General features: G+C 48.0%; 1 protein-coding gene and 1 pseudogene across 1 annotated transcript in view; both read right to left on the bottom strand.

Moving 5' to 3' along the window:
- Positions 1-7951, bottom strand: part of PRSS23 (serine protease 23) — a 23280-nt gene extending 15329 nt beyond the window's left edge. The window contains exon 1 of the mRNA XM_030886418.2: positions 7914-7951. Within this exon, the coding sequence (XP_030742278.1) occupies positions 7914-7951 (38 nt within the window). The remainder of the gene's footprint in view (positions 1-7913) is intronic.
- A 1216-nt stretch (positions 7952-9167) lies between these two features.
- LOC101660701 overlaps positions 9168-10657 on the bottom strand; it is a 2769-nt pseudogene continuing 1279 nt past the window's right edge.

Here is a 10657-nt window from a genome sequence, read left to right on the forward strand (position 1 = left end):
CTTTGGGTCTCCACTCCGCACTCCCCCCATCATTCACTATGGTAAGATTTTTTGTTCTGATGATGCCTTATACCTGATCTCTTCGACACCTTGTGATCGCATAGGCTGGTGTGCTTCTTCCATGTGGGCTTTGTTTTGTTAGTCGCCTAAACTTACTGTCTGCAGTGACAACCCACCAACCGCTTGGCGGGAGAGAAGCTTGGGTGGACTTCACAGCTTTCAACTGTAAGGGATCACAATCTTGGGAACCCACCGGGACACTTCTACTCTGGCCTACAGGAGGGGCGCTCTGAGTTGGAGTCACTGGACGACGGCAGTGAGTTTGTTTCTTTAAGAACCAGTGGTAGAAGTCGCCCTGTCCTATCCAAACACAGTCATATTTAATAGGATTTTCCGCCAAATCACCACATGTCATTACCACCCATCCGTGGATGGGGTCTGCGTGCGTTGTAGAGGAGCCGAACAGGTTCCCGGGAAGGGTCCAGGGGGAGACAGGCAGGGAGGAAAAGCTCGAGTCTACTTCCAAACAATGAGCCCGTGACACCCTTATGGAAAACAGCAGTCTGACTCACAGTGGAGCCTCAGGACTGCTCAGGACTGGTCAGCGTTTTGTGTGACTGGGCCTGGGGTGGCCACGAGTAGGGGGTGGGGGTGGGGGTAGGGTAGGGCACAACTCCAGGGCAGTTCATGACAACAGCAGGCCCTTATGGGAGGGGGCCTTCTGTGAACCCGCTGCACATATAGGCTGCTGTGCTGAGCGTGGTGCAGAGGTTACCACCACTTTGCAGATGAGAAAAGGGAGGTTCAGAGAGGTTTACAGATATGCCCAAGGTCACACAGTCACTGAGAGAGGGCAGGGCAAGACACCCCACAGGGGTCACACTCCCTCTTTCCTGTATGCATGCTGTTGTGTGGTGTTTCTCACAAGTAAGGAGAGACTACATTCAGTCCGTCCAGTCCATCCATTATGGATTAATTAGCATCACAAGTGAACTGCTACCTCCTGATGGCAAGGATTAGCTCACCATGGCACAGGCCTTGAAACCAGCCAGCGGGACTTGGTGTGAAATGGTTAGCCAGATGACCCAGAAAATATTTATGTCCACTTTTTTTTTCATATAAAAAGAAAAGAAAATATCTGGATTGCCAAGGATCTGTAGCTGCTCCCAGTTGGACACCCACCACGAGAAGTCCAGCATCTTACTGACTAGAGAAGCAGGGTGCGGGTGGAGAGAAGGCAGGGAAGCGTCTCAGCCCCGCATCAGCAAGTTCTATTAGCTCTTCACCTCATTGACTACCTACATGAGTGAAGGGCAGACTTGATGAGGCAGCCCCCTGATGAAGAGAGTGATGGTGGTGTTGAGTGTGTGAATGCCAGTCTGGGCTCCACCTCTAGCTATGTGGCTGTGGGCAGCCACTTAACCTCTCTGTGCCTCAGATTTCTCTTCTGTAAAACGAGCACTAACTACCTCGTAGGGTTGTTTTAAGAAACAAATGAGCAAGGACTTGTCAACAGCTTAGAGCAGTGCCTGGCACACAGTAAATCTTTAATAAATGTTCACTAGGCAAAGACCTTCGGCTGAGTGGGTCATAAATTATGGGTAGCCTTGATTAGAATAGGCATTCCAGAACACTGAATTGTACTCATTTGGAGCCTGTACATGGATCAGTAGGCAGTGGTGTGAACAGAACAAGAGAAAGCTATGAGTCAGGGTTGTATCCTCTCTCCATATTTATTCAATCTGCATGCTGGGCAAATAATCAGAGAAACTGGATTATATGAAGAAGAATACGGCATCAGGATTGGACGATAATAACAACATAACCCAAACCCAAATGAAAATCACTGACATCAAGTCGATTCCACAACCTTACTTGCTGAAAGGGAAGAGGACTTGAAGTACTTGCTGATGAAAATCAAAGATTCCGGCCTTCAGCATAGATTAAAACTCAATGTAAAGAAAACCCAAATCCTCACATCGGGACCAACAGGAACTATCATGACAAATGGAGAAAAGATTGAAGTTGTCCGGGATTTTGTTTTGCTCGGATCCACAATCAATACTCACAGTCAAGCCCCAGTCAAGAGCATGGAGAAAGTGTGCTGCATAGGACCTCGTTAAAGTGTTGAAAAGCAAGACTGTTATTCTGGGGATGAAGGTATGCCTGACCCAAACCATGGCATTTTCTGTCTCCTCATGTGCATGTGAAGGTTGAAAATTGAATAAGAAAGACCGAAGAATCAATGCACTTGAAATACGGTGCTGGCAAAGAATACTGAAAGTCCCATAGACTGCCAAAAAAGCTAGCAGGTCTGTATTGGAAGAAGTACCGCCAGAATGTGCTTTGGAGACAAGGATGGCAAGACTTCTTCTCACACACTTTGGACATGTGGTCAGGAGAGGCCAGTCCCTGGCGAAGGACATCATGCTCGGTAAAGTGAAGGGGTAGTGAAAAAGAGGCAGGGCTGTGACCATGGGCTCAAAACACAGGGACAATTGTGGGGATAGCACAGGACAGGGCAGTGTACAACCCTGTTGTACACAGGGTTCCCGCTGAGTCAGAATCAACTTGATGGGACACAACAACAACAACAACATTGGCTATTGTTCTATCTACGGAGTCCTTGTGGCACCGTGGATACAGCACTCAGAGGCTAACTGAGAGGTCTGATGTTCAAATCCACCAGGGAGGAATACATGACACTCCATGCCTGTAAATATTCCCATGGTCATCAGATCCACTGCAATCCCAGTGACCTAGACACCCTCAACTTTCTCGTGAGGAGAGGCTTTGAACCACTGACCATGTAGTTAGCAGCCTGATGCCTAACCCATAATGTCACCTGAGCCTCCTCTCCATAAAGATTAATTCATTCAAACTCGCTGCCATTAGTTGAGACTCATAGAGTCTCGGAAACCCCACAGGGTCAGCTCTGTGCTAACCGATAGGGGTCACTTGAGTCGGAATCCACTCTTGGAACTGGTTGTTGTTTTATCTGTTATGCAGAAAGTAAGTGCCTTTGCAGCTCAATCTTCTGATCCACCTCAACACACTTTGATATTAATGACTCCTTTGTCTTGGCAGCTGTAATGCTTTGGCAAATTGTATTGCCACCAACTCGAGGAGGCAGAATCAGGGAGAACAGGGTGATTTATTCCCACTGCCATCCAGAGAGAGAGAGAAACTGAGGTGCAGACGGTCCAAGCACACACCCTTCCCCTATCATGACCTGAGAGCTCATGCCCCTTACCCAAATACCTAACAATCGGCAGTTCTAACTGTAAACCGCACAGGGACTTAGGGCTTGAATAAGCACTATCTTCCTGAGTCGTTAAGTGAGAAGGTACTCCCTGGCTTGTGTCTGTGCTTGCCATAGGAACTATGACTAACCTGACCCCTGAGAGACATGTCCTGTGCCAGATGTTTGCTTCTCCTTTTGTTCTTCTACAACCACTTCCCCCAAACAAGAACAGAACCCCCAACAAACTTCTCACCATTCCCTAAGAAGTTAGCTGAACTCCACCATCATAATTCTTAAATACTTCTCATATGCATAGCAATGTCTTTTGTTGAAAGGCATATGGGCCAAGGCCCCCACATGTTTTCCAACTGCCCTCTCTGTATAAGGTGAGAGTGAGAAAGCAGACACTCCCTTTCTCAAGGAGCTTACCGTACAGGCATAAGCAAAACAAGACTCGATACTACAGAAAGTTAGATCGATCAGGGCACAACCTGAAGCAGGACACAGGCCAGAGCTAGAGAGTATGGAATCGTTAATTGGTCAGCAAGTTTCCCTGTAGAAGCAGAAACAGAATTGACGCTCAAAGGATGAAGAACATGTGGGTGGGGCCCACATCCCACCAGCTGTTCTGTGGAAGAGGCAGGAGGCTGTCAATCAATCTTCCAGAAAGATTGACAGTCTGAGAAACCTACAGCAGTGGTTCTCCACCTTCCTAATGCCGCGACCCTTTAATACAGTTCTTCATGTTGTGGTGACCCCCCCAACCATAAAATTATTTTCATGGCTATTTCATAACTGTCATTTTGCTATTGTTATGAATCGGGCAACCCCTGTGAAAGGACCATTCTACCCCCAAGGGGGTCACGACCCACAGGTTGAGAACCCCTGTTTTACAGGGTTGATTTGAGTCAGGATCATCTTGATGGCAATGCATTCAGTTTTTTGTTAACACATATTATCTCATTGGGTTCTACTTTGTAATGTTGGCAAGGAGCAAAATCTCTGGGGCACAGACAAGAAAATCAATGTGACTTAAGGTATAGGTAGTCCTAGGAGTTAAAAATAACAACAGCAATAACATCAAACAAAAAATCAAACTCACTACCACTGTCAGTTCTGACACAGTGATCCCATAGGGGCAGGGTAGAACTGCCCCTGTCGCTTTCTGAGATTGATTGCTTACAGGAGGAGAAAGCCTCCCCTTTCTTCAGAGTAGAGCCTCTGATGGTTTTGAAATGCTGACCTTGGGGTTAGCAGCTCAGTGGATGACCACTACCCTACTGTAGTAATTATCATTGTTGGGTGCCAACTATATGCTAAGGGAACCTGGCGGTGCCGTGGTTAAGAGCTCTAACCAAAAGATCCAAACCCACTCGCCACTGCAGGAGAAAGGCGTGGCAGCCTGCCTCAGTAAAGATGACAGCGTTGGAAACTTGGAAACCTGTGCGGTAGCTCTGCTAGGTCCCACGGGGCCACCAGGAGTGGGCATTGCTGGTGTTGTAGGATCTATTTTATTGTGTGCAGTCTTTGAAACAAATGAGAAGGGGAGGCCCATTTTACAGAAGAGGTCCAAAATGGTTAAGTAAGGCACCCAGTGCCACAGTACTAAGTATCACAACTGGAACCTCTGCCAACCAGGCCTGTCCCATTCCTCGGGTGGGTTGTGCTGTAATGGACTGCTCCCCAGGCTTGCCTTTTCTCATCCTTCCAATTAAGAGCTTGAATCAGCGGCTGATGTTGATCCAGTTTGAAAAAGACTTTGAATTCTATCGTGCTTTTATTCCACTTATGCAATAATTTAGCAAAGTCAAAAGACTTTGGAGCAAGAGACCAATGAGACCGAAAATTACTTGGCCGCTTAAGGGTGGCCCAAAGGTGAGAGATCCAACTCTGAGCTGCTCATCTCTATTTTTGTGCTTATTTTCCAGGAGGCTGATCCGTAACCAGTTTCAAAGATTTAAGTCAGTGTGAAAGTTACCAATGGGGAGTATTTCTAAGGTCCTACATATGCATGTTTTAGAATCCTTTCCACAGTGGTCTCTTTACTCTGTGGGGTGGATAACAAAGTGTTATGTGGACCTAGTAACTGCCCACTAGGTGGGGAGGGGGAGTTTAGCCCCATTTACTATTTTTACCCACTGCCACGGGGTTGATGCCACTCATAGTCAATCTTCAGGGCAGGGTAGAACTTCCCCGGTGGGTTTCCAAGACTGTAACGCTTTACAGGAGTAGAAAGCCTGAAAGCCTTGACTTTTTCCCCACAGAGCAGCTGGTGGTTTTGAACTGCTGACCTTATGCTTAGCAGCCCAACTCATAACCATGACGCCACCATAGAGTAAGTGAAAAGAGATTTGGCCTGGGTGACAACACAGGGGTGGGGTGGGGGCAGAGTTAAGGGAACAGACATAGATGAAGAGGCACCCAGGGCCCAGCAACAGTGGTAAGCCTTCACCACTCCCAGAGAAGGAATGCTGAATCAGAACCCGGTGGCATGGGTGGCAGGAGGGGCACCTCTTGGAGGAAGTCGTGTGGTCCATGGAGGGATGCAGCTACTGCAAGGGACCTGGTACCCAAGCAGGGAGGGAGTGCCATAGGATAAATTCTGATCTCCATCTCCATTTGCCCTCAGTTCTTCCCAGGTCTCCTGAAGCCGGTTCACAAAGGAATCTGGTTGTACCCCTCTGTAGGGATCGGTCTCCTGAGCACGGAGCAGAGGAAGGGGTTGGGAGTGGGGGTGGGTGGGTAGGGTTGATTGATAAGAGGAGGGGAGACAGAGAAGAACCAGCACCCCAAGAAAACCTGTTTCTTCAGGTGCAAAATAGGGTGATTCAGAGTACCCTCCTCACAGGGTCAGGAGCCCTGGTGATGCATTGTTGGGCTGGTAACTGAACACTTTCTCCACAGGAGAAGGACGAGCCTGTTTACTCCCATCAAGAGTAACAAATTTGGAAACCCACAGGGGCAGTTCTGACCTGTAGGGTTGCTATGAGTCAGGATTGACTCACTGGCAGTATGTTTGAGTTTCTCACAGCGAGATAATGAGGATTAAAGGAAAAAATGTACACCAGACATCAGGGTCAGTGTTGTGTCAGTGATCAGATGATAAATTTTAACCTCACTGCATCTGCAACCATCCACTTTCTACTGCATTCTGCATGTTAGCAAAGTGATGAACAGTCCGGGTAAATGGTCAGAGGGATTTACCATGAGCTTAATCCACGTGTATTTCCCCTTCACTGTTTTTGAACTGAAATAGCCTTAACATGAGTCCACAGGGAGACCCGATGATAAGATAGCACATTTTGACCTGACTACATCGCAGAGGAGGTTTGAGCAGATGGTCAAGCCTTATTTTCAAGGTCCTTCGGGATTGCTTGGAATCTCTTGGTGGTATTAGCAGTCCATTTGTACACTTAACCACTGGTAAGTCACCCCGGGACTCTGGCTGTCGCTGTGTGTGCCACCTGACTCAAAGGACAGAGGGGCACTGACCCACTGGGCTTCTAGGGTGTCATTTCTACAGAACACATCACCAGGTCTTTTTTCCCAGGAGTAGCTCTTTTGTTTGGAAACGTCAGTCAATGGAAGACAGGTAGCCATGAGCTCATAACCTCCTCGGGACTTCTTTTTCATTTTCAGCTAATTGCTCGAGTGCTCCCTACACACAGTCTAAGGTTTCCTCTGCCCCTCTGACTGTGACCAACCCCAAGTGCCAAATCAGTGCCATCAAGTCAATGCTGACACATAGTGACAGGAGTGTGGGTTTCTGAGAGTGTAACTGCTTAAGGGAGTAGAAAGCCCAGTCTTTCTCCTTCAGAGCTGCTGGTGGTTTTGAACTGCTGACCATTTGGATCACAGCCCAACTCATAACCACTACACCAGCAGGGCTATGGCCGTTGCTTTAAAAAAAAACCAAAACACTTGCCAGCATGCCAAGGGCACCCGGCAGAGATTACTGGGAATGACAGTGGTTTGTCACATTTTGAAAGCAAGATAAGGAAGACCAGCGCAGGGGTGACAAGCAGGTCAGATTTGTATCTATAGAAGCAATTGCTTCCTGCTCTTTCAGATGAGTAACCGGTTTGTGTGTGTGTGTTTTTTCAAACACAGGATCACCTGGTTCCTGCCACACTCAGTACACAGATTAGAGAAACCACAAAAGTAATCATCCGTGTTCTTTTCACATCAAAGTCCATTGAACACCTGCCCTGCCATGAAGGGGAGGGTTAGCTCCCTACCTGGCAGAGGCAGGCCTTTCCCCTTGCTTGGCCGCTCAAGGGCAGTGAGTTGGGGCTGATCCACATGAAAGCAAGTCGGTGTCACAGCAGGTCCCTGCTCAGCTGCCCTGGGCTCTAGCCCCGCCCCTTGTGTTCCTGGAGGAAGAGTGAGTTAGGAGGCGGACAGCTCTGGGAAGACTGTCATTCCTGTTTGAGGCAACCAAGGTCATGCTGGGAGGTGATTCCAGTACTGACACCAGCAACTGCAGGTGCGGGCTTTCTTCCAGGAGGAGTGCCTTTCTTGTCCGGGTTTCTGGCAGACTAAACCGAGGGATCTGTAAAGCCGTTCAGACTTTCATCCCTGGGAGTGAAGCCATCCCCCAACGCTGTTCGTGGACTGCTCTGAAGCCTCAGCATCTGTCCGCCCCTCACACCTGCTGCAAGGGCCTGACCTTGGGTCTTCGGGCTTTTTCCTGGAGCATACGGGCATGGTGTCTCTTTACTCAGGGCTGGCTGAGACCCCGAAGAGACAAGTGTGTGTCGTCACAGCAAGATACAGTCCCTCTCCACACAAGCAGCTGGTCTGCTTCATCAAACATCAAACAGGTAACAGTAAGTAGCTTGGGAATTCTGCTTCCAATAACAACGGACTCTTCCGAGCAACGTGCACCAATCTAGGCCATAATGGCATTTGCCATCTTAAAGTTGAAAGGAAAAAGAGACTTGGCTCTGATCCAGGAAGACCCTGGAAGGCCCAGGACAGTCTAAACTATTACCTCAGAACTCTACGCAACACTGAAAACCCATTGCCATCAAGTAGATTATGATGGAGTAGAACTGCCCCTGTGGGTTTCTCAGGTTATAAAGTACTGCTGGAGAAGAAAACCTCATCTTCACTCAGAGGACCAGCTGGTGGTTTCAAACTACTGACCTTGCAGTTAGCAGCCCAACACATAACCCACTACACCACCACTGCTACTACCATGGCTCACTGCCACCTAGTCACTGCTGACACAGTGACTTAAAAAGCAACCCTATATGACAGGGTAAAACTAACCCTGAGTTGCTGAGACTGTAGTGCTTTATGGGAGTAGAAAATACCCTCTTTCTCCAGAGGAGTGGATGGTGGTTTCAAGCTATTGACCTTGCAGTTAACAGCCCAACAAGTAACCACTATACAACCAGGATTGGAAAAATGGAATTAAAAGAGAATGGAATTTCCCATAAGCTTTTTGTTGCCCCATCACAGATATAAACAATATATTATAAAGTGAGGTTATCCAAGTTTCTTCTCTCTCTCTTTCTCTCTTCATACTTCCTGCTTTATTTTCCTTTGGCCTTACACACGTTTTTATTTTTAAAAAAAACAAACACACACACAGCTCACAAAATACCAAACAGCAGGAATTCAAAGGGTAGCAAACATGGGGCTTAGCAGGCAGAAAGAATTCCTAGGCTCCAGAACAAAACCATGCCAATCGACGATAGAAAATTCTTTTGTTAATGGGACTCGTGGATGATTTTGTTTTGTTTACTTTGTCTTGTTGCTTTGCTTTGTGGGGGTGGTGGCGATTTAGGGACAAGACCAAAGCTTGTACAGCATGAAGTAGGACCTCTGGAAAAGGCAGAGGTCACCCTTCCCACCCCATTCCACCAGCCATCTGCAAGTGCAGGCCCGCGGCCCGCCCAGGCATGATGGACGGAGACTACAGAGCACCTGGGATGTGGTCGACCTCGCTGACCAGCTCCTGCCATTTTCCTGAGCAGAGCTTCTCATTCTCAATGCACGTGTCTTTCTTGAGCTTGCCTGCCACCAGCCGCTCAGCTTCCATTGCTATATCAGCACCAGTGCCCTGACCTGGGCTCCACCAGCCTCTGACCTTCACTTACTTTGTCACACCCGGTCAGAGCCTCTGCCTTGAACCTGGACCGCAGCAGTACAATTTCACTGGTCAATACTTTGTGCTCAGTCTCCAGGCTCTGCTGGCAGCTATGGAGGATGGAGACATCCTGAGATTGTGTACCTCTATTAACGACCTCATCATAGTGACAGTAGGGGCCTTTCTCTCGTTGACCAGGAGCAGGACCTGCTCTGTAATGCAGGCTCCTTGCATCCTGGCTTCAGTAGCTAGATCCTTTGTGATGGAGAAGTCCAGCCTGAGAGTGAAAGCAGCCACCACCAACAGGAGCTCCTGTCACAGGAGGACCTTTTTGAATAAGCAGTGGACCACAGTGTCCTGAGTGCTTGTTCTACCAAATTTTCTTGTATGCAACAATCACAGCGCGGCCAAACCAAGGTATCCAGATAGGTGTCGTGCAGCTCATCTGGGGCAGGGCTGATCTCATAGGGACTATCAGCTTGGAGGTTCTGGGCCCTTTTGGGCAAGATAATCTTCACAGTTAGAGGATCTATCACTCGCTCATCAAATAAATGGTCCATGAACCTCAACTTCAGTGCATACACTGGTCACCCAAATTATAAAGGTCCTCCTGCTCTGAAGATTGCAACCCACGATGTAATGGGTCTTCCATTCACGCCAAAGAGGGAACTAAGGCTAGATTTCCATCTCCACAGGCTCGTTCAACATAAGGAGGTGGCTGGCAGAAATCGTGCAAATCTCATCCCAGTGATAAACATCCTGGCAGCAGCAAGGGGTTTGTTTTAAAAGAATGGATGGAGGATATAATTGTCGTGCCAAAAAGGCCCCTTGAGCACAGCACCCATGTGCTTCAAGACCACATTGGCTTCCACAGCAATCTTGCCCCAGTGAGAGACATCAATGACGAACCATGCTTGTGAAAGTCAGGAACGGGCTGTTGCTCTGAAGTGTACTTTGAAAGCCTCCTGGCTGCAGATGGATGGTTCTCAAAGGCCCCCAATCCAGGAGGTTTTCTGAGCATGTGCGGTGCCTCGGTTTGGCGTAGCTCTCAATGTTTCAGGCTTCACACCCATGGTTTGTGTCTTTGTAGGCTAGGGAGAGTAAAAATAATGATTCCCCTCAAACTCCACAAATTGTTCCTCTGATCAGGGGATCTGTGTTGGCTATGGCTGAAGGACAGCGGTGTAGACTGATTCAACAAGGATATTTATATATGATGATAGAGAAATAGATTTATGTGCATATATTTATAGGTTCAGTATTAAGGTAGCAGATGGACATTGGACCTCCACTCAAGAACTCCCTCAATGCAAGAA

The sequence above is a fragment of the Echinops telfairi genome, unplaced genomic scaffold (assembly GCF_000313985.2).
Source record: "Echinops telfairi isolate 266 unplaced genomic scaffold, ASM31398v2 ScPeMD7_1713;HRSCAF=2227, whole genome shotgun sequence".
Classification (NCBI taxonomy): Eukaryota; Metazoa; Chordata; class Mammalia; order Afrosoricida; family Tenrecidae; genus Echinops; species Echinops telfairi.